Source organism: Pan troglodytes, chromosome 3 (genome assembly GCF_028858775.2).
Source record: "Pan troglodytes isolate AG18354 chromosome 3, NHGRI_mPanTro3-v2.0_pri, whole genome shotgun sequence".
In the NCBI taxonomy this organism is placed as follows: Eukaryota; Metazoa; Chordata; class Mammalia; order Primates; family Hominidae; genus Pan; species Pan troglodytes.
The window spans coordinates 22,898,026-22,922,610 of NC_072401.2; the positions used below are offsets into that span (position 1 = coordinate 22,898,026).

At 36.9% G+C, this 24,585-nt stretch overlaps 1 protein-coding gene across 2 annotated transcripts in view; it reads right to left on the reverse strand.

Moving 5' to 3' along the window:
- The window catches only part of ADGRA3 (adhesion G protein-coupled receptor A3), a 128,386-nt gene that overhangs the window by 37,427 nt on the left and 66,374 nt on the right, over positions 1 to 24,585 (reverse strand). The window contains exons 5-10 of one of the 2 annotated variants that reach the window (XM_001164297.5): positions 22,684 to 22,755; positions 20,218 to 20,378; positions 17,896 to 18,109; positions 13,502 to 13,666; positions 11,673 to 11,874; positions 10,541 to 10,696 (exon numbers count right to left, since the gene is read on the reverse strand). In XM_001164297.5, coding sequence (XP_001164297.1) covers positions 10,541 to 10,696; positions 11,673 to 11,874; positions 13,502 to 13,666; positions 17,896 to 18,109; positions 20,218 to 20,378; positions 22,684 to 22,755 — 970 coding nt within the window. Of the gene's footprint in view, positions 1 to 10,540; positions 10,697 to 11,672; positions 11,875 to 13,501; positions 13,667 to 17,895; positions 18,110 to 18,325; positions 18,408 to 20,217; positions 20,379 to 22,683; positions 22,756 to 24,585 lie in introns of those variants that run through there. The other variant, XM_016951401.4, reaches the window with a different exon arrangement.

A 24,585-nucleotide genomic window follows, 5' to 3' on the forward strand; every position in this document is an offset into this window, starting at 1 on the left:
CACTTCCTTTTTGCACATGCATTAGCTTAAATCAAACTATTATTATTAAGAAATACACACCGCCAGCAGGGCGTGGTGGCTCACGCCTGTAATCCCAGCACTTTGGGAGGCCGAGGTGGGTGGATCATTTGAGGTCAAGAGTTCGAGACCATCCTAACCAACATGGTGAAACCCCATATCTACTAAAAACACAAAACAAATTAGCTGGGCGTGGTGGCCCATGCCTATAGTCCCAGCTACTCGGGAAGCTGAGGCAGGAGAATCACTTGAAGCTAGGAGGCAGACACTGCAGTGAGCCGAGATCGTGCCACTGCACTCTAGCCTGGACAACAAAGTGAGACACTCTTAAAAAAAAAAAAAAAAAAAAAGGCAGGCAGGCAGGCATACTACCCACCTCTTTAGTCTCTGCTCATATTCAACACTGTAGGGATGCCCAGCTACTGCTAGGTCCTTGTATGTGTTGTATGATCTCACCCCCATCCCTTTGCACACGTGGTTTCCTATACCTAGAATGAACTGCATCTTCCCTTCCTCCCAACTCAATGAATGCTTTTAAGATCTAATACAATAAAATAAATGCACTCTTCCACTGTTTGTTTTACTTGTTTCATTTACTGGCTTCTTTTTATTCGCTCACTTCGTAACTTACAGATGTAAACATCTGTCAGGAAATGCCACTGAAAAGTCAACCGACTATTGTTTACTATAACTCGTACGTCTCACCTGAGAGAAATAAATTGAACCGTCTAGGGCTAATGAGACGTACTGGTGTCAAGAGGATTTTGTATTGAGCAAAACGTTTATGAGAGGGAGACATGCAGCAGAAAGAGCAACAAAAACATTCCAGAGGTAGGATCAGACAATTTGCAAGCTGGCTGGACCTCTAATCAAGTAGTAAGCATTAAAAGGCGTTAAGCCCCAGTGCAAAGCCAGAAAGCCAGGTCTGTCTTAATAGATGTCTTTTGATCATCCCAGAAGATCTCCGCTGAGATTTCAATCCCGTTTTGTATCCAATACACTTCACACAACGTATAATTATGGGGGCTGAAGAGGGTTTGGAAGAAGTTCAGTCCATCCCACCCTGGTTCACTTTACAAAAAAGTCAGGCCTTTGGAAATCCACCAGATCCCAACCCTGGAACCATGGGGTGAAGCAACCACAGTAAATACATAGATGAGAACAGGACTTCAAATGCTGACCGTGAGTACCTAGCCTGAACACTTCACCTCTTGGTATCTCCACTTCCCTTCTTCGTAACTACAGATAATAATAGTCCTATCTTTCTGGAAGTTGTGGAGATTAAGTTCCAATAATAAATACAAGGTTCCTAAAACCATGCCTGGCACATGGCAAGCACTCAAAAAATGTTGGCGCTTTTACTGTTTTAATCCCGAAATTGGCCTCTCTTTTAAGATGATAGACTCTAGAAGTAGTAGGAGGGTTGTATTTGTATGTCTGTGTTCACGTAAAAATAGGACCAATGCATCCAACTAAACTGCCACTTGACCCTCTGTAAAGTCCCACTCTCCCCAGCTTGATCCTATTAAAATAAGTTTTCTGACTTTTTACTGCCCTTACCATAATGTATCACAACTTTTTCCTTATTTTACCTCCAATGTAAACATCTTGAGGGTAGAGACAACAAAATGTCTTACGTTTATATCCTTATTCACTAGTACAAGAGCTGATGAAGAAGCCAACAGTTATCAATGTCCATGTATCCAATATGTACCAATATTCATTTTAAATGTTCATGATTACTGTTCACTGACTACTTATTGAGGGCCAATGTGAGCCAGACACTGGTGCAACAGCAGCAAAAGAAAGAAACAAGCTCTATCTTCAACCTTATAGTCTGGTGAAGAAAATGCAAAACAAGCATATAAATTCATTTTTAAAAAGTGATTTAGATTGTCGTAACTGCTACGAGGGAAATATGCAGAGAAATATAGGATACAGAGTAATGAAATTTAATCCAAACACCCTATTTTAATGAACTAACACATTCTCAAGGGGTACTTCCCCCCAAACCGAAGATATTAACAAGATCAAATAACAAATAATTAAGAAGAGCCTGTAATCAAGCTCTGCAGAATCCTCAGTTGGTTCATTTTTTTATGATTCATTGGAACATTAGCATCCTAGTTCATGTTCCTACTAACAAACAGGTATGGGGGTGAATGTCATTCTACTAGAAGCCCTTACTTCTGGAGTTATAAAGAAGGGTATTGACTCTTGCTATGTCAGTTACTGAATCTGTCAATCAGCCGTTTATACAGATGCTAAACTAGTAAATCCAAAGTCTTAATGGGAATTCACAGTAGTTGGAATAACTTAGTTAAGATTTTGTCTATTATTCTGACTTACTGTTATTTGAAGATTTTACACAAAAATAAAAGAGGTAAAAGAGATAACATGGTGAAGTATGCTTTATGGCTAACAAAAATATTAATGGAATTCCCACTGGATGCAAAACTTTAAAATACACAAAAATATTGATTTTATTGTAAGGCACCACTGAAATATAGGCAGTGTTTACAGATTAGCAAAGTTACAACTAAACTTATTGTTTAATACTTCTTTGAACTTTTAAATGTAGGAATTTTATAGGGACCTGACGAGATCTGACGGGCACGTCATCTTTCTTGAAAAATTCATCATTATTACATGATCAAAGAACGACTGCTATGCCCTGCTAGATAATGCCAGTAAAGAAATTAACTTGTGTTAATAATTATAAAAAAAAACAACAAATATGTCTAAGAAGGTACAGGACTAACAACAGTAATTGCTTTAGTTGAGAACAAGCTATTTTTCTCATTATTTCACTCCAAATGGCTAAGAATGGAGGAAAGGGATTTGTTGCCAAAATATTCCCTAGAGCAGATAATCAGAAAATGTTATATGCTTCTGTAGCTTGGTTACAGAAGTAGCTCTGAATACGTCACAGTGGCAAAAAGTGACACAAAAGGGGTAAAAATGCATGAAAAATTACACTGGATTAAAAAAAGTATTCCTGAAATTTGACACACAAAGCTCATTTAAAAACTGCAACCAGTGTAAGGAGAACGCATCAGATTTCTCCTTGGCCTCATTCCCTGAACGCCACTCCAGCCACAAAAGGGTCAGAAGGACTCCTCCACCTGCTCTTGCACCTGTCACACTAAAGTGGGAGGACCAACCGAAAGCATAAGTGAATGGACTTTACCGAAGATAAAATGGGGAAGAAACAAATGCAACACATTAATGGCAATGAAAGTGCTCAATGTCAAATGTTGTAAGAGGCAGGATATTTCAAGTTCTTAATATACAAATGGCTTGGAAGTTTTATCAAAATTAGGTCAAAAATATCTGCTAATTTAATAAATTTCTGATGTTATCATATTAATATACAAGATAATACATAAACTAAACTTGATGATATTTAATGTATAGTCTTTAACACTGAAGACATAATATCTATGTGCCTTGGAGTTAAATACTCCTAGGTTGAGATCTGAAGTCTGTCACAAGTTTAGATGTCCCTGAGCAAATCAGCCTGTGTGAGACTCAGTTTACTCATTTGTAAAATGGGACCAAGAACTCTACAAGTGCTCAGAACATCTTATTCCATGGTAAAATAAGAAAAAAAAAAAAGCAGAAGACAAATATCTTCACATACCCAGTAAAAATATAAATTAAGCAACTCATGGAGTTTTTGAGAAAGGCCAAATGATCTAGGCCGTTCCATATTTACATTTTCAATCATCGAGTAGCAAAAGAATACTTTTGTTCATTCTAACAACCAGAAAAGCAAGAATTAACAGACACATGCATAGGTGGAGCAATGGTTTTGGAGATGACAAATAGAGGAACCTACATCATCATCATTGCAGCAGCTGATCCTATTAAGCTCAAGTAGTCTTCACGATGTTCTCCTGGTTCCAAATTTAGTACACTATTGAGATCATACCTATTTCAAGGTATGTTATTACACTGATTAATGATGGAACTGTTGCATTCTGAAAGTCAAGTTTTAAAAGTGTATTTGTCACTCTTAACTCACATCTGGCCTTACGTGCCACAGGATACCTCTGCAGACTTCTCAGCAGGTTGCTTAGGTAAGCATTTGCTATTCAACAAGGGTCTGACTGCAATCATCATCAGGGTTATGGCAAAGGTTAAAGCTCTGATTTTACTGAGGTATAGGAGTAAAGAGAATGATGAGGATGAGGGTAACAGTGGAGGAACTGAAGAAATGGGTGGAAGGGGAAAAGAGGTCAAGAAGATTATTGCACATAAGGCATGGCAGGAGTTCTCAGATCATGTACTAATCATAATTCTTCAGGAGAGATGATGTGTCTACCATCAGGTCTCATGCTTGATCCTCATAAAGTCCACACATTCAAAACTTTAAAAAAAACTGAACAATAAATTTAGTTGTAATTGTGCTAATCTGTAAATATCTCATATATTAAAAGATAAAACATGCCGAAATACTGATTCTACCCTAAGGTGTTACTGAAATAAATGAGGTTACAAACACGTATGTGCACTTCCTTTTCTAGAAGTACAGAGCACTGAGTACTCTGGAGAACTCTCCAGCAGAAAGTGAAAAAATGCTGAAAGGAAAACAGTTATCTTTGTTAATGCATCACTGAGAAGTAGGAAAACAGAGCCTCCTCCAAAACCCAGTCACCAAAGAACAGCAGAAATCCAAAGAGCTCGGAGGTTGAACTCTGATGACCACGAGGTATGTTTTGACTTCCACACAGGGCCTAGGCCATGCCAACACAAGGTACCAGGAAAAGACCCCCTGTTACAAAGCTAGAAACTCAAAGGACACCACCTCCAGCATCAGGCCTAGCCAGCAATCACTCAGCTTCATGGAAGGAGAGCCAGGAAACGTGCCTGTTTTGACCTGGGCAAGAGGTAGAAGGAGGTTAAAAAAAAAAAAAATTATTCTCTGACAATTTGGAAACACAAGTTGACCTTCAAACAGGTCCTTTATACTACTTTCGTGTTCTTAAAAACCTCAAGCTAAAAATTAATTTTAAAATGAGTCCCCCTACACTGGCACTCGGCAGAAGCAAGCAAATATCACAGTTAAGGACACATTAGACCTTTCTCATTAATGCTCCCAACCAACCAACACTTATTGATATGGTTTGGCTGTGTCCCCACCAAAATCTCATCTTGAATTGTAACTCCCACAATTCCCACGTGTTGTGAGAGGGACCCAGTGGGAGATAATTGAATCATGGGGGCAGGTCTTTGTCATGCTGTTTTTGTGATAGTAAGTCTCATGATATCTGATGGTATTATAAAGAGAATCTTCCCTGCACAAGTGCTCTCTCTTTGCCTGCCACCATCCACGTAAGGCATGACTTGCTCCTCCATGGCCTCTGCCATGATTGTGAGGCCTCTCCAGCCATGTGGAACTGTAAGTCCATTAAACCACTTTTTCTTCCCAGTCTCAGGTATGTCTTTATTAGTAGCGTGAAAATGGACTAATACAGTAAATTGGTACCAATAGAGTGAGGCGATGCTGAAAAGATACCCAAAAATGTGGAAGCAACTTTGGAACTGGGTAACAAGTAGGGGTTGGAACAGTCTGAGGGCTCAGAAGAAGACAGGAAAATGTGGGAAACTTTGGAACTTCCTAGAGGCTTGTAGGTCCAGGCTGAGGTGGTCTGGGATGGAGATGAGGAACTTGTTGGGAACTAGAGCAAAGGTGACTCTTGTTTCATCTCAGCAAAGAGACTGGCAGCATTCTGCCCCTGCTCTAGAGATTTGTGGAACTTTGAACTTGAGAGAGATGATATAGGGTATCTGACAGAAGAAATTTCTAAGCAGCAAAGCATTCAAGAGGTGACTTGAGTGCCATAAAAGGCATTCCATTTTATAAGAAAAGCAGAGCATAGAAGTTTGGAAAATTTGCACCTTGACAATGTGATAGAAAAAAAAAAATGCCATTTTCTGTGGAGAAATTCCAGCGGGCTGCAGAAATTTGCATAAGTAACAAGGAGCTGAATGTTAATCCCAAAGACAATGGTGAAATGTCTCCAGGGCATGTCAGAGGTCTTCACCGCAGCCCCTCCCATCACAGGCCTGGAGGCATCGGAGGAAAACATGGTTTCATAGGCTGGGCCCAGGGTCCATGTGCTGTGTGCAGTCTAGGGACTTGGTATCTAGCAGCTGTCTCCCAGCTGCTCCAGCCATGACTAAAAGGGGCCAAGGTACAGCTTGGGCTGCTGCTTCACAGGGGGCAAGCCCCAAGCCTTGGCAGCTTCCACGTGGTGTTGAGATTGTGGGTGCACAGAAGTCAAGAACTGAGGTTTGGAAACCTCTGCCTAGATTTCAGAGGATGTATGGAAATTCCTGAATTGTCAGGCAGAAGTTTGCTGCAGGGGTAGGGCTCTCATGGAGAACCTCAGCTAGGGGAGTGCAGAAGGGAAATGTGGGGTCAGAGCGCCCACACAGAGTCCCTACTGGGGCACCAACTAGTGGAGCTGTGAAAAAAAGGCCACCGTCCTCCAGACCCCAGAATGATAGATCCACCAACGGCTTGCACTGTGTGCCTGGAAAAGCCACAGACACTCAATGCCAGCCTGTGAAAGCACCCGGGAGGGAGCTGTACCCTGCAAAGCCACAAGGGCAGAGCTGCCCAAGACCATGGGAACCCACCTCTTGCATCAGTGTGACCTGGATGTGAGACATGGAGTCAAAGGAGATCATTTTGGAGCTTTAAGATTTGACTGCTCCGCTGTTGTGTGAATAAGTCTCACAAGATCTGATGGTTTTATAAGGGGTTTTATAAGGGGTTTCCCTTTTCACTTGGCTCTCATTCTCTCTTTGCCTGCTGCCATGTAAGACATGACTTTGCTCCTCCTTTGCCTTCTGCCATGATTGTGAGGCCTCCCCAGATGTGCTGAACTGTGAGTCAATTAAACCTCTTTCCTTTGTAAATTACCCACTCTCGGGTATGTCATTTTTAGCAGAGTGAAAACTAACACAATGGGTAAATAATTGTCTTGTTTTTATTAATCTTTCTTAAATATGTGTATGGCTCATACTTATTTCAATGTTTAATATTAGAAATGTTTGGGGTCTTTATTTGGAAGTTTGGTGACATTTTTGTGACCAGAAATGATCTCTAGGGATTTTATAAGTCTTACTTACATCAATTAGCATATGGTCAATTTGGTTTCATTATATATCATTTCAGTTAAAGTTGCAGTTTCCAAGGACCTATAGATGACCTTAAGTGAGGGCTTGCTGTATTGAAAACTGTTGAAGCCAAACAGAGGTACAGCATAGGTATTAATGATAATATTCTCCTATCCTTTTGAATTTTCCAAGAAAAAGTTCTCAAAAAGTTAAAACCCCCCACCTAAAAAAAAATTAAAGCAACAATAGAAAATGGAGCTGTTACAGGGGTTCTCAAAGCCAGTGTCAAAGTCATGCTGCCTGAAACATCACCTGAAACTGACTAGAAATTCAAATTCTCTGAACCCATTTCAGACCTGCTGAAATGGCAACTGGGAATGGCAGGGAGGGGGAACTCAGGCAGCAATCACTGCGTATAACAAATCCAGCAAGTGATTCTGATGTGTGGTGAAGTTCTACGAACAAAGTCCTAGAAAAGCTTAATAATACAGAAAAGTCTGGCAAGTAAGATCAAGAAAAAAAAAAGAATACAAAATAATCATAATTGTCAATACAGAAGCGATGACACTTTAAAATCAATGAAAAAGCCATATATTTGTAAAAATCTATATATAAACTAGTGTAAGGTGCATATCGCACTCACATATTTTAAAATAAGAGACAATAAGGGTGCCAGAAAGCATCATCAGATCTAATCTTTATATTTAACTTTCCCATCTTATAAAATACGCCTATTGTTTTCATAAGAAAAATCACTTTAGTAAATACATAACAGACACTTCTGTTGCCTGACAAGACAACCTTTAACTGTTTTTAAAAGGATCCACTAAATATATCACTTAGATCTGGCAGTTTGAGAGCTTTTAATGCCTATCCTGAGACAACAAAGTGCCAGCTTGTGTTGGCCAGGCTCAATCACAGATTAAAAAGCAATTCCCCCACAATACTTTTGTTATGAAATCACTCATAAAAGAATAACTTTCAGACATAATACAAAAATCAATTTAATTAATTATTTCTCTATCTAAGCTAGGTGCATTTTAGGATAACTTGGCATAATTTTATGCTGTGGTAATTAACTTAAAATGAAGCCCTTAAGCCTCCTAGTTTTTTTCACTACACTAATAAATGGTGAAAGCTATGGCCTGTGGTTCAAATTGCCAAAGAACTGTATGTCAGTCACTGCATCACACACAATATTATCACATTTATATCTCAATTATTCAATCCTGAATATTTTCCTGTTTCTCGTGCTGACAGTAAGTTGCCATCACTTGCTTCCGAAGATAACATAACTTTTCCGTCCTATGTTAACCAGTAAAAGTGACAGCAATCTTCTTCACACTAAATTTTTACAGAACTAACTGATGCACTCGTGATTATTTAAAAGGACTTCCTTCTTAGCTTCTGAGGTCATAAAAATGTTATATTTCATAACCTAATAAAATGATATCCAAGCTTTGCAACTATTTTGCAAAACTGTTCGCCTGTATTTGTGCACATACACTTTTCAAATTATACAGAGAAAATAGTATCCCCATTTGAAAAATGAAGAATAAGCCCATGGTTAATTAATAACTAATGAAACCATGTCTACTTCCAGTTCAGTACAATGCTTCCACCTAAGAACCCGTCAACGCAGCCGACCATTCTTCCACAGGCTGGCAAACAGTTCAACATACACCTCTGGACACCACGTTGCTCAAGTTGGGAGGTGAGCAAAACAGGTTCACATCATAAACATGTATTCTTCGATGGCGAATGTTCTTCCATGTCCAGATTCCAAATGTCATTACAATTATTCTAGTAACTAGAAACATCCCACTCCCGGAAATGACTGCTAATCCTGTGGGCAGCTAACCTGTCATCTTAAGCAACAATGGAGCACAATATAATCACAGAGCCAGAACCCAAACGGCCTCTCCCAGTGCAAGGAAAATTCACTGCAGGAAAGTGGGCTGTGCCCTGGAGACACAATCAAGTATCAGGAGCAGTTATTAGAAAAAATCATGGCCCCTGAAGTTCAGAAAACAAATGAAATGTTATCCCGCTGACAAGTGAGGTGGCCTATTTGCCTAAGTCCCGTTTATATACATGTATCTATTTTCCTTCCTTTAATAATTACATCCTATCAAGTAAAGTGCCTAATGCACTAGGGCCACAGTTTCAAAAACTTATTACCACATTGCAAGTACTAATTCTTATATATATATATTATATATAACAATATATCTATATTAGATATATAAATATGTAATATACATATTAGATATATCTAAATATATATTATATAATAGAATATATGTGATATATAAGTGTGTGTATATATAATTGATATATAAAAATATATTAGAATGATTCAGGAGAATAAGGCTTATTATTTACATTTTAGCAATATTAATGGATCTGAGAAGTTCTACATAAGGAAATATGCAGGTTTTGTTTAGCCCAGTATTTTCCTCACAGTTGTGTACACAGCACTTTTAGAGTTCCAAGTCAGGGCCACATTGTATGGGAAGGTGAATGTGATGCTACAGAAAACTCTTACGGATGAGTCAGAGATCTTGGGTTCTCTTTCCAGGCGTGCCCTAACCTAAGCGTGGGCTTCAGTTTACAACTTGCTTGAGGTTCCCTCTACCTCTATAATTAATTTCTTTATAAGTGATTATATCACAAAAGAAATTATACATATAAAGTTCTCATGAAGCTTTAAACGTAAAGTTTAAGAACACAATAATTCTGCCCCTTGAAAATTATTCAAAACATTAATTTGCTGCTCATTCATTCTGTAAACTGTGCTTGTCAATTTTTTTCCCCTAAAAGATATCATGTGGACAAGCATATCATGGTTTCAATGTGGTGCCGTTAAGTTAAAATACGCCACTTTTAGAATTCACTGCATTTTTAAAACTTGTATAGTCCAATCATTTTGAATTTCAAAAAAGTGCCTAAACAGCCTCTCATTTCTCTAGGACATTACAAGGACAATTAAAAGGAATTTACTACAAGATCTGGGTGACTAAAACTCCCGTTACAAAAGATGAGCACAAGGGTATGTGGAGAAGAGAAATCCAGCAGGCTGAGCTAAGCAGCTCTGCCTAAGCCACAACGTGGAGGCAGAATACTGCTTTTACTGCTTTCTCACCAGCGACCTCTGCTATATCTCTGGAACTTAACGTCCAAGAACTGAGAGTTCACCTCTCCCGGTCCCAGTAGCAAACAGGTCGTAAGAGAAGAGGCAGAAGTATCTCAATAAAATTCTGGAAATTTAAAAGCATGCTTTTAGCTCAAATACGATAAACATAAACAGGCCTTAAAATACACAGATTGAACTCTGTCACACTACCATTTGTTGACACTGTATGCTACAAATCTGAATTTAGAGAAGTACCTCTTTTGATTTTTCCTCCTTGGTAAATCTTCCAAATTTTTCAATCATTTCTGCCACAAATATAACATCCATTTTGTCAGAAAAGTTGGCTGCTTCCACAGTGTAAGCCAGTAACTGTCGAGCTGTTGCCACGGCATTGGTAAGATTGAGGGGCATCTACATTTCAAAGGCAAAAATGATCAACAAAACAGTCATTAGCAAAATGATCAACACAATCCTGACATTTTAACTTTGCATTTCAAAACAGCAATGAATTAAAAAACTTTATTATTTACTCATCATGGCCTTCTTAAAATGCTTTACAAACCCAAGAAAACTGGAATTTTAATGGAAACTCACTGGAGGGAAATTTTTTCAAGCTTGGAGTGAAATACAATAATACATAAAAATACATGAGGTTAACATGTTGCACCATCTATCTCTTCTCTGCCTATCCAAATTCTACACATACCTCAACTCCAATTGCTTAATAAAGCCTTTCCTGAGTATTCCTGCTGGGAATGATCAATACCTCCCTTGGAGCTCCTACTGCACAAGAGTACGAACTACTTATTTGGCACTTATCTTTATTGCCATGCACTGCCAGTAATGTTTTACATTTGTTTATCTACTGACTCTAACACGGACTTAGCACCTAACATTGCAAAAGGATTTTTACCAGGTGTTAAGGGGCAAAAGAAAATACATTACACAAAAGCCATCTTCCACTTGCTTATAGTCTGGTAAGTTTTAAAAAGATGCATAGAAGCAAAGATAACAAAAAGCACATGAGTAGTTCAAGTATTCTAAGCAATCGCTTTCAACAAAGTGATTATAAAAGGAATCCAAGAGGTGGCTTTCAATGTGAACTCGAAGGATGGTTAGGATTCTGTCTGGTGGATACAGATTAAAAAAAAGATATTCAAACAAAGGCACAAAGGGAGACGGTGACTGGAAAGGAAGGATTCTACAGAGGGCCTTGACTAGTGATTAAGATGGACCTGATCCTGAAGACAGTTAAGTCAACTAAAGTAAAAACACCAAATCCTTATGTTTTGCCTAGTATTAAAAAAAAAAAAAAAAAACTTATGTATTTGGTTTGAATACCATGTTTTCTCCACAACCCAAGTAAACATGAAGACTTTCTAGTTACCTGATTAAACATATAAAGAACTCTAGTGACATCATTTGCATACTGACAGCGAGAATAATCATCATCTGCCCAAAAGCCGCCTCTATCACATCTGCGCCAAGCTTTTCTCTCATCCTGTGGGTTTCCGGGATATATCCCACTGCCATGGGTGTTCCGCGTACACTGCAGATATGCAGTAATGCCTGCCAATGTTCTGGGCCATCTAGAGATGAAGACAAAATAGTACAAGAAAATCTAAACGACACGGGTACATCAAGAATAACAACAGCAGAGAAAAAAATCAAAGATGAAGATGTGTCATGTCAATACAACCCTGACACGGGTCATCAAAACTGGGCTGGGAGAAACCTTTGTTATTTGAACTCTATGTCTCCAAAACTGAGAATGAAATTCAACATGCTGAATACAGGTTACCATGGATGTTTATCACAGGAACCACTAAATTACAGTATCAGTCACACCAAAACAGAATTCATTACAAAAACCACATAAATAGATCAAGCAACACTAAACTAAATCTTATTAATGCAGTGGGAATTTAATTGCATAATATCTTAAGGAGTGTCAAAGACAAATAATTCATTGATCTATAAACATTTAATTGCTCTATTTTTAAAAATGTAAAGCACTCAAAACTATGAGAATATAGAAAATCTACCATAAATAGTAAATATCATATTAGGATTATTTGATAAAAGATGTTGAATATAACAAAATTACCAAATATCATATACTTCACTTAAAAGCATGTACTATAAATATTACAGATCAATACTTAATCTACATAAAAGACTTATCCACTGGCAATAATAAATGTTGATTTCCATATATTGATGTCAAGAATAACTTTTTAAAAAAGAGCAATGGCAAACTAGCTGAGATAAAGATGTTATTATTGCATCTTTACTTTGGATTTAAAACATTAACACCAAAGGGTTTTCCCACCCTTGAAACACTGAGGTTAGAGACAGGAGGTAACAACTGAACCCATTAGAGACAATGCAAACTTGGTAATAAATGATCTTTATGCTGCTTCAAAGAATAACATATTTCCCTTTGTTCATATCAACTATAAACTCATTTTTTAAATCCCTGAACATAAATAAGATCAAGTAAATAAGATATTTAAAGATGTCTTAAAGCACCTTTGAAAGTAAAGAGAGTTTAAGGTAAAAAGCTGTCATCTCTTGCAAATCCTAAACTTTCTACTAAAATAAAAAAATAAATAAATAACTCCCTTTGCTTAGATTAACAGAGCTCAACAAACCCCACCTGGGATTCCATGGCTCCCCAAGTTTCAGGCTACCCAACAGCTTTCATTTCCCAAAGTCCTTCTTGCTTGATTTCCAGAAGAACTGAACAAGGGGAGAAAATTAGATAGGTGTTTCTTCTAATTCTGATGCCTACTGAACTGCCAGTAGTGAAAAGTACCTTAGCAATATAAAACCTTCCAAGGTTCATCTATAAAAGAGCCATTGGGGGGGAAAAAAAAACAGAAAATACCCTACTTAACCTGTTTGAATTTTGTACTCTTTTACCAGAATATCTCAAATGTTTCCCTAAGGCAATGGCTCTTACACAACAAAACCATTTGTTAAAAATGACTCTACTTTCAGAGATTCTTCAATCAACAGGTCTGAGATAAAGTTCAAGCACCCCTTTTGTTCATCTCCATAAGTGATTCTGAAATCATTATTCTAAAGGGTAGTTCTCAGACATGCGCAGTTCTCAAATTTTGTTACTCAGGACAGGAAACCAATAATGTGTCTTAGACGACAGAAGGATCTGGAACAAATTAAACTTTTCCCCGTATTTTCCACAACACTGACCTGAAGTCACCTTTGTTGTTTACCACCCTCTCTGGAGGACAGTACTGTGCAGAACTCTCTAATACCACAATATCCACAGTCCTCGTATTATTCCCACGTTTGGTCTGGACATGACAGCCCCAATTTCCAGTAGATCCAGCCTGAATATTAGAAATGGTTAGGGCACTGCATAAAGAAAGATTTTTAAAAGAGAGAAAATATAATTAGGCAAAAAAGGAGACAATAATGGGTCTCAATCATTCATTTAGCAAATATTTTTGAATGCATATTGTGGGGTAAGGACTTGCTATATAAAAATGAATTTAAAAAATGACTCCTTCCTTTAAATCCTTCAATCTCAAGGCAAAAAAGGAAAGAGATCTTTAAAATACACAATCAGGGCAATAAGAGACATATGAATCAAATGCAATGCTATACGACGCATGAGAATTCTCCTTGCAGAAATAGGGAGAGCAGAACACTTTACAGAACAGGAATGGCAAGTAATCCCAGCACTCTGGGAGATAGAGGCGGGTGGCAGGAGTTCAAGACCAGCCTGGCCTTCAAGATCAGCCTGGCGAAACCCTGTCTACACTAAAAATATTTTAAAAAGTTAGCCGGGTGTTGTGGCACACACTTGTAATCCCAGCTGCTTGGGAGGCTGAGTGAGGCTGGAGGATGGCTTGAACCCAGGAGGCGGAGGTTGCAGTGAGCCAAGAGAGCACCACTGCACTCCAGCCTGGGTGACAGAGCAAGTCTCTGTTTCATACACACAAAAAAAGAACAGGAATGGCAAGCCCAAAGGCAGAAACACCGTCGTACATTCTTTAGCAAAACTTGGAGAAGTTTCCAAGTCACATCTCCCTTCTCACAGATTCTGAAGAAAATATTCAAACATGAAAAAAGAAGATTATTATGAATTTACATAATTAAGAAAATGTTTAAGGTAAAATATAAAGAGTTACACTAGAAACAAACCAGTTACCTCCCTAAAAAGATTTAGTAAATTACCAATTAATACTTTCACAAAAGGTTTCTGTGTTAAGGTATATTTCAATTCATAAAACAGCTGTGTTTCTAAATGGCTGTCAGTAAATCCAATTTCCAAGATGAAATCATAATTCTCTAATATAAAACCTATTAATTAAGGAGCAAATGTCAGAGCCTTCAATTAACCTTTATTTCCCCCACAGGACCCAGTATGCGTTGCTGTTATGTAGACACAAATGATAAGAAATAATTAGACAGAAAGTATGTATCATTTTAATTAACTTACAAAATTATGTCTTAAAGTAAATACACATTTGTCCGATCTCCTAAATCATTGACGGCTACAGCAAATGTTCTAATAAAGTCTCAAGACACTTTTATATTATGAATCATCAAAGAAAATGTTGTCTTTACTAAGTTAGAAAAATAAACATACTGTAATTAATATTTTTAAAATAGAGTGACACAAAAAAGAGTCTGACATTAAATTTAACTTTGTCCAACATTCTACTTTACAAGGCTTTACTGAACTAGGAAGAAGTGTATTTCGTCAATGAAAATCATTCCTTAATCCAGAAGTTCCCAAACACTGTCTTACTTCACTGACATAGTAACTTTTTCATGGTGCCCCACCCCAGCTCAAAAAAATACCTATGGTGGTTTCTATTACTAAATTAAATCCCCAAAACGTCTATCTATATTCAAATACTTTAGTAGCCATTTGAAAAAAGTAACACACATAAATTTGAAATAAAATTTTTATTGTATTCTTAAATAACAACTACTTCTTAATGAGATATGTGTGCCTGCTAGACACTCTAAAATTAATCTAACCTCAGATTCGGATCAGACAATGATGCTCATTTCTTGTTCTACAATGACTTTTACACGTAGCACTTGCTTTGTACCACAGTAACTGTCCAAAGTCCAGCATCCCAAACACTATAATGGAGTGTTTCTAGTTTTCTTACTACTTTTTTCCCCTTCAATCTCCAAATCTGCAAGTGTTTCCTGGATAACTTTAAGCAATACTTTTAATATCTAAAACCAATCACTGGAATAACATTTCCAGGAATCCTCAAGGCAGCAGGTTTGGAGATTTAAAAAGAAAGAAGTAGCTTCAATTTCAACTCCTAAGAAAAATACTGTTTCTTACTGATGAAGAATCAAAGACATGGGGAGATCAATGAAAAATCAATAGGAATCTCAGATTAACCAATGCAATAACCACATATTTCTTTCTTCTATTATTCTGGGGCAAAATCTAGGTAAAGAACTGTCTCAGGCTTCACATGAAAGATTTTCATGTTGGTCACATGTCCCTACCAAAAAAAATGTTAGGTTAACTTGCTGTCCTTAGAATTAACTTTTTTTGCACTGCTAAACATAATTTAAATTTAAGCATGACTTGCAGAAATAGACTTATACAGTAAATCTACTTATTTTATAGTCAAATAATTTAGAGTTCTAAATTAATCAAAGCTCTTTTACATAGAAAATGGTTCTACTTTTAAAACTTTACTATTGAATTATACATCAATTATTGTCTGTTTATACAATAAACTGCTTAGTGTACAATGTGATGAATTCTGACATATGTATAGGCATGTGAAATTATCACTACAGTAAAACTAGTGTAACAATGAATATATCATTTCCAACGATTAATCTTATCTCCTAATAAGGGAATTCTGCTTCTAGCAATCACTGAGTAGCTCATATTAAATCACCCTTCCCACAGCTAACAATTATATGCCCCTGACAAATTATAAAATGACAATCATTTGAACACATGAAGATTGATCAAAAGCAGGCAATAACTGAACAGGAGTTGATATGAGAAACAAGGGTTTTTGGCACTGGGAAGTAACTAGATTTTTTTTTTAATGGCTTTTGCCCAAGGGTAGGCCTCACTCAAATAGAAACTCACAATCTTATTGGCTTAAAAAATCAGAAGACAGAGGTAGAAAGAAGTCAGGCTGGAAGCCCAAACTTCTATGTATAAAATGCACCAAGATCTCTTACTGATCCTGAACTACACTTGCAGGTAGAGCAGAAACCAAGACTTTAGCTTCTGCCTACCAGAGGGGACAGAGCTAGGAGTTAGTTCAGCCAAGCTAATTGCCTGACCAAACAAAAGTTAGCTCACTTTAGGCGAATATAACAGAATCCAGAGTCAGAGGTCGGCAGACTTTTTCTTCAATGGCCAGACAGTACATATTTTAGGCTTTGCTGGCTACGAAGCAATATTAAGAATATTATGTAGGGAATTATGTAACCATCTGAAATGTAACCATTTAAAAATATAAATAACATTCTTAGTTTATGGGCTCAGTGGGCCAGATTTGGTTCATAGGCTGTACTTAGCCAGCTTCTCCTCCACAGCAAATCATTCATAATGTCCAGTCTATAACCCAAAACTGTCAGACATATAAACAATATTTTTTTAAAAAGAAGAAAATATGAACCATATTTAAAAGAAAAGCAGTCAGTAGCAATAACCACAAGATTGCCCACATGTTGGAATTAGCAGGAAAGGATTTAAAAGCATCCACTCTAAATGTTGGAAGATATCAATGAAAATATGCTTCTAGTAGACATGAAATCTCAAGAAAAATTATAAAATAGCCAACTGCATAAGTCTTGAATCTCAACTCAGAGAACCCCTGAGATTTGAATGTCAACTCAGAACCTTTAGTTTTTCAATAATCTTTCATAGCACCCCTGTGAGTATGCTGTGATGTTACCCTAGGAGGACCTGGCAGAGAGTCTGAAAACTGCAGCTCTACTGAAATAAAAATATAAGCCAAGTTCTAGGTAGGTGGAAAGAAAGAAGAAAGGGAGTGGAAAACTCAATGTCTAGAGGTAAAAATTTTACCAAAGTAAAATATCTGGTAAGTGATAATATCATATATATTCTTAGTCTATTATACTTTATAAAGTATTTTTACTTTTAATTATTTTGGTATTCACACCAATCATGAGGTTGATAGTTCAGATGTTATATTCTTTTATACTAGTAGGTGGAGAAGATAAGTACCTTAAAATATTGTATCAGTCAATATTTTGACTAGAGTCAATATCAGGTGATTACTAAAAGAGAAAATGTAAGCTTAGCAGCAGGAAATAGTTGGAAATTAGGTTTAGCACTAAAAGTTTACATTTTTCCTCCAAAAACTTTAAAAAAGTCTCCAATTTCTAAAGTTTCTTTGAAATTAAGTCTTTTCTTTAAAAACTGGATGAAAAGATGGCTATTTAATTTTAGAAGATGAATAAGAACCAGGAAAAGGAAATGCCAGATGTTTGCATTTTTAAATACAAGAAGATGAAATATTAATTCAAATTCCACTAAACATTACACCTCCAAAAGGATAAATAAAATATACAGGCACAATTCTTCATTCAAAGAAAAAAAAAAAGTTTACCTTGCAATCAAGGAGCAGTTGTGAATCATGTTCTTTTCAACAAAAATACCTTGCGATTCATCGGTTTCAACTATTCTCCCATCCTGATACCACAGCACTTGCATGTCCTGATCAATATATGAAGCCATGCACTGGAAAGGAAGGCTGTCTCCTTCAAACACAACTTGGCGATGAGATGGAGTCATGTAGAAAGACGGCAATTCAAGCGGAGGGTCTAGAGACAATCAAACAAAGATTCAGTAAACAAATATAATTTCCAAACACCATAATTAAAAGTTACAGAAATTCTAGGTAAAATAATAAAAACAGAACAACAAATATTCCTCAATAACCAGCATGCTACTGCTAGTATCAACCAGGCTGCTACTGAGTTTAGTGATAACAGATTAAAACAAAATTAAAAAGAAACAATTTCATAATCAGTTCTGACATTTAGAGTTATTCCTCTTCAGTGGCATCCTAAGAGTATCAGATGATTACAGAAATGAACTAAAAGAACAAGCTGTGCTCTAGAAAATGGCATCAGTGATAAGTAAATACTGATATTTACAACTTTAAAATACACTTTGGAGACTGCAATACCTTTGATTACAACATGAGTTTTTGGCTGTAAAACTAATGCATGTTCACTCCAGAAAAATCAGAACATTTAAAGAAGACAGAAAAAAACAGTATTTTAAGATCCCATATACCGTAAACAGTTTTTAATCAGTTTTTTCCTTTCAGTCAGAAAAATAAAAGATTTTAAATATATGTACAAAAATGTACACAAATGACACTAGTTCATTAAAAGACTTCTAAATATGTAGTCCATTTTTCTAACATGACAATTCTACTTTTAGTAGTACTGTATCCTAAAGAATAATAGAAAATATGCAAAAATGCATACAAAGAAATTAGTCCTTCCATTATTTATGAAGCAAGAAATTATTAACGACCTAAATATGCTGTAATAGAGAAGTTGTTAAACTATGGCTTCATCTATACAATGAGTTGATATGCATCTATTTTAAATGAGAAAATACATTTACATTAATTCAACTTTAAAAAGGTTATAAAATATCATTAGAGTGTAACGATATTTTGGTTAAAAAATAAAAAAAGTCATAGAAGATGATACAAAAAGGTCTTAACACTAGCTATTTTCAGTCATGAACATAAACATGGTCTTTGTTTCTCTGCTTCTTTTATTTCTTTGCACAAATCTTAATTTTCATTCAGTGAGCATATTTTACTTGTGATACAACAATAATAATAAAGAGAAAAGGAAAAAAATATGATAGATTATTTCCAAACAAAGACTAAACTGGGACCTCCCCCCATCACTTCAGGACTGTTTTTGTTTTATGGGGTTGTGTGTGTAGGTGTGCTTTTTTGTTTTTTTTTGTTTTTGTTTCTTTTTCATTTAACACGTGGCAAATATGTTATTTCCCTCATTTCCCCAGATATTCTTCAAAAACATGATTTTCAATAGCTGCATTCACTGAATGGATATGTCACAAGTAATTAAACCAATCCCCTATTTTTGAGAATTTAGGATATGCTTATACACAGAGTCTGAAGATTTACATACAAAGCTGATCATTTCCTAAGAATTAACTATAAGATACAGAATTACTAGATCTAACTGTATCAGTTATTTTTTTTTTTTGAGATGGAGTTTCACTTTTGTCACCCAGGCTGTAGTGCAATGGCACGATCTCCGCTCACTGAAACCTCCACCTCCTGGGTTTAAGCAATTCTCCTGCCTCAGCCTCTCAAGTAGCTGAGATTACAGTCACCTGCCACCATGCTCAGCTAATTTTTGTATTTTTAGTAGAGACAGGGTTTCACCATGTTGGCCAGGCTAGTCTCAAACTCCTGACCTCAAGTGATCCACTGGGATTACAGGTGTGAGCCACCACACCCTGCCTGTATCAGTCTTTTAAGAACACTGAAACATGTTGCTTCAAAAAGGCTGTATCATTCACATTCCCACCCACACACAGGATGTGGGCATCCTGAGATTGTGTTACTACAGACAAATTCATGAGTTGCCAACTGATGGAAAATCTGAAAATCTATTCTTTGAAATTGGTTTGCATAAAGCAAGCTGATGTGAACCTAAAAACAGCTACCTTAAAGACAACTGAAAAAAAAAAAGGTCATTTAATCTAGCTGGCTTAATCGTTGGCATAAACTAAATATTATCAAATCCATAATGATTACTGGCTGCATACTAGTTCTGTCCAAGTATAAAGAGAATCTTACAATTTGTCAAGAAAAACATGGCAGCAAGTCAAAATATGGTAAATGCTTTCTCGGTTTGGATTTCTCCCTTACCGCATGTCAACAGCTCCTGCTTCACGCCTGTGACTGGTTGGGCCTGCAGTGACTTAGGATAAACACACCTGGTATCCCGTACCGTGATGTTCTTCTCCTTTACCCAGCGATGCATCCACAGTATGTTACAGTCACACAAAAGATACTCAGTCTGGAATTCCCTGTAACATGCAAATACAACTTAGAGATTATAGTGAATAAAATTAAATAGCACTTTTGTTTTATATTGGGTTACATTTCTGGTGGCAAGCAAAATACTGTTCACCCATACCATGCCTAAAGTACATTTCATCAACTAGCTACAGTTTCTCTCCAAGGAGCTGAATTGCAGAGTGTTGGACCCCAACACTGTTCTTGCTGATCCCGGGTTTCTGCTTTGGATGAAATTTTGTAGGCAAACAAAGACTCTTTGGCAGATATCCCTCTTCTATGCAACAAGCCACTGAACACCAGAGTTCTGGAATACCAAATCCCATTCCTTTTTGTCTATCGAGCTTCTACCCATTTATCATGCAGTGTGTGGCATTAATACTGAATCTTGAAGCCATCCCCAATTTTCCACCATCATTGCCACATTCTTGGCCTAAATGCCTACCAACTCTGCTGATTCTGGCAATCAAACAGCAACCTAAAGCAATACAGATTGTTTTATGGCTATATTCTGTATGTCTAACTAGACAGCAAACTTCCCTACGGTAGGGACTGTTTCTGACCCCTTCCTGCTATGTGCCAAGTGACACTATAGATATTTACAAATGTAAGAGATAAAGACCCAACAAATCAAAAGCATACAAATAAGAATACCTCAGCTTTGATATAAAAGATAGTAAAGAAATGTCTTTATATGAGGCAAAAAGCTTTATAATTTGGCACTTGGGTGCAAGAAGAAGAAACGATAAACAAAGCTGAGATATAAGCACAAAATCTCTTAAATACTATAATTACTAAGCGCTGACTATTCATGTGCCACACATTTGCTAAGTCCAGCTAATAACAATGAATGCAGGACCCTGTTCATGCCAACATGGAGGGTATCATATAATAGAAGAATCAAAATGTAAACATAACTAAAATAGAATGCAACATGTTCTATAAAAATAAATCAACAAAGTGCAATAATGTTAAGTGTGTGTGCTTCTAACACAGCTAGAGTGTTGGCTCAGGGTTCACCTCAGTAGTTTTGGCAAAAAAGAATAAGGAAAAAAGAAAAGGGATCTGATGTAATACAGCACAGAAAATAAATTTAAATAATACCAGAAGGAGGACGTGACAGACTCCTAATTCCTAAGCACCACTTTATGTTAAGTTCCTAACACTACCAGGTAAAAACACTGGCAATTTCCCCCATTTGGGGGATGAAAATACTTCCCATGTTCCTGCTACCCAGGGTCTCAAAAGCCAGACTAGCTTTTGTCTTTTTTATTTCCTAATCTTTGCAGAAATGGTTGACCTGAGCCCACTAAATATGCCAAAAGGAGATGTTTCTGCTCAAAGGTAGTCTTCTGGATAAGAATGGTAAGGGTGCCAAAAAGAGAAACAAGATGGAGTATGGAGTGTGAGCCAAAGTGACTCCAGAAGTACACACACATGCCTGCTATGATGGTGAGGAGCTGGTTGGGGCTCCTAATAGCTATTAGCTACATCCCAAGGAAGACTCCTAAATGAGATTTAAATGACAGGTGCAGGAAAGGAACAGAGATGAGAGGAGAAGTCAGAGTACAGGGAAGAGAGGAATCAGGAGAGAAAAACTCTTTCCCTGGAAGAAAGACACTCAATCCCATAAATTACTCACAATGAAAACCTGAACAACATTATATTTAACTGTAATTCCAATAAGCTTAGGATAATTTATAGTCTGAGATATGTTAAGGTTTATCTGAAAATAGTTACTTTCAAAATAACTTCTATGCAATCTCTCAGTTAACAAAACTGGGGGGAAAAAAAATCAACCAATTCTAAAGCTACAAGAAACTGTAAATCAGAACTTAAACTGATTTCATAAAGTAGGCATTCTAAATGAATATCCCTAGAAACATCAGTAATAAGCTGTAAATTTGATTTTAAGTGGGGGGTGGGTTTACAGGATAAAATTAAATTCCTAAAGTATAAAATATTCTTACAAATTCTTCATAGGAAGGGTTATTTTATACTTTGGAAATTTAATTAGTCAAACAAGGCAACATTTTATGATTTGAAAAAAAAGTCAAAAAGAAACAATTACCAGTTTACTTACTCTAAATATAGATTAGAGTAATATGGTATCCTAAGGAGAAAACAGTTGTCCTAGTCTAAACCACATTATTCAGGGTTACTGTATGTTTTTCAATGTGAATGCAAGCTCTCAAGTGAGACTCTACCTTGACAAGATTGTCCTAACAAAGTCTCTGAAACCACATAATAAATGTTTTTAATTTTCAAAAAGACATGAAAATCAAAAAAAAAAGAGAGAAAAAAATTCTTACTTACAAAGACCGTAATGAGGCAAGATAATCAAAAGTTCCTTGAGATAATGAAGAAAACAAATTCCCCGAAAGGTTTCTGAAAGACAGAAAACAATTTCACTTTTAAAAATACAATTATCTATCATTTTATCCTATTTCATATTTTCTAAAGCATCCTACAGTCATTAAATAATGTTGTAAAGAAGTCATGAAAGTTTCAGTGCTTATAAAGAGGGAGCGATTAGAAAACACTTCCTCCAAGGGTGAAGAAGAAAATTATGCTTCACCTTACACAAAGTAGTAAATACAATTATTAAAAGCATATTAAAGCTAGATAAGAATTTTTCTGTCAAATATCAGGTGAACCTAAAAGGTACCCTAACTGAATTCCCACTAGAATTACTCTAAGGGTTCACTCGCATCTAATTTAAGAAAGCAGCAAATAAAAATGTAAAAACAAATAGAAAATAAATAATTAAAACTTTAAAAAATAACAAAAGGAAAAGGATGGCCTCAATGATCAGCAGCAGTAGCGTACTAAACATGACTGAAAATATGAGGGGAGCGGGATGAGTTCAGGGCTTAAAATGAGAGACTGGGGATATAATTCCACGTTGCTCTTGGGCACATCAGTTCTCTAGTCTATCCCGTGTTAGCAGGCTTCAATACATAACCTGAGTCTCGCAGCGTTTTGAATGAATGGAACTCAGAAACCCCTATTCTACAATGTGAGTGGTTTGTTACACCCAAAACGATTTGACCGAAGTATTTCTTTCATACCGGACGATGAGCTCTAGAGCTGGGGGGAGGAGGGCCTGTGTGTGTATGCACTTCCGTGTACAGCCAGTAACATGTTGGAATATAAATGGTGCTCAATAATTGCCCATTGCTCAGGATGTACACCTCAACTTCAGGGGACTTCTAATGCTAAAATGAGACTGAGCGCTCTGGAAAAATCGCATATGCTCAACCTCCACAAGATCTGTTCTATGCCTGTTATGGTATCAAGAACAGGCAGAATTTAGACCTAAAGTTCTAGAAATGAGGTGGGGGTGGAACACGGCAGAGGATGGGATAGAAATCCGGAGTCCTGCAACTTAGTCTTGCAACTTCTCCTCTGGAATCTGGGCTGAATTCTTCACATGTGAGAGAGAGTGACCATCGGGCAGATGCATTTCCAAGTGGAGTTGGAGAAGAGAACTGATCAGGAAGAGGTCAGCTGTTCTTGGGACACCTGTAGCAACATATTTCTGGATGGGAAGACCTGATATCACACAATGGCCAACACTTTACAAATTAACCTCCAATGACCTTCAGCAAGAACAACACTGGATTGGTTTTTATATTTTATAATTTTTTTGTAAGAAAAAGGCTGGATTCAGTGATTCTCACAGAATAAGTACCTAGGAACTTAAACAGAAAAGAGTATTTGCAAATTGAAAGGAGGAAAGGGATGTCTTTTTTTTTTTTTTTTTGGCCTATCAGAGCAGATACCAAATGTGAATTTTGAGAAAGGTGTGCCCATGGCAGTATACATCACAATAACATTTTAAGAAAATAAAAAAGATAAAAATCATTTTGGCCGGGTGCAGTGGCTCACGCCTATAATCTCAGCAATTTGGGAGGGCTGAGGTGGGTGGATCACCTGAGGTCGGGAGTTTGAGACCAGCCTGGTCAAAATGGTGAAACCCCGTCTCTACTAAAACTACAAAATTAGCTGGGTGTGGTGGCGTGTGCTTGTCATCCCAGCTACTCAGGAAGCTGAGACACGAGAATGACTTGAACCCGGAAGGCAGAGGCTGCAGTGAGCCGGGACTGCAGCACTGCACTCCAACCTGAGCAACAGAGTGAGACCCCGTCTCAAAAAAAAAAAATTTTTTTTTTAAGAAAGTAACTTAGATGCAATTACAATCAACAACTGTGTATG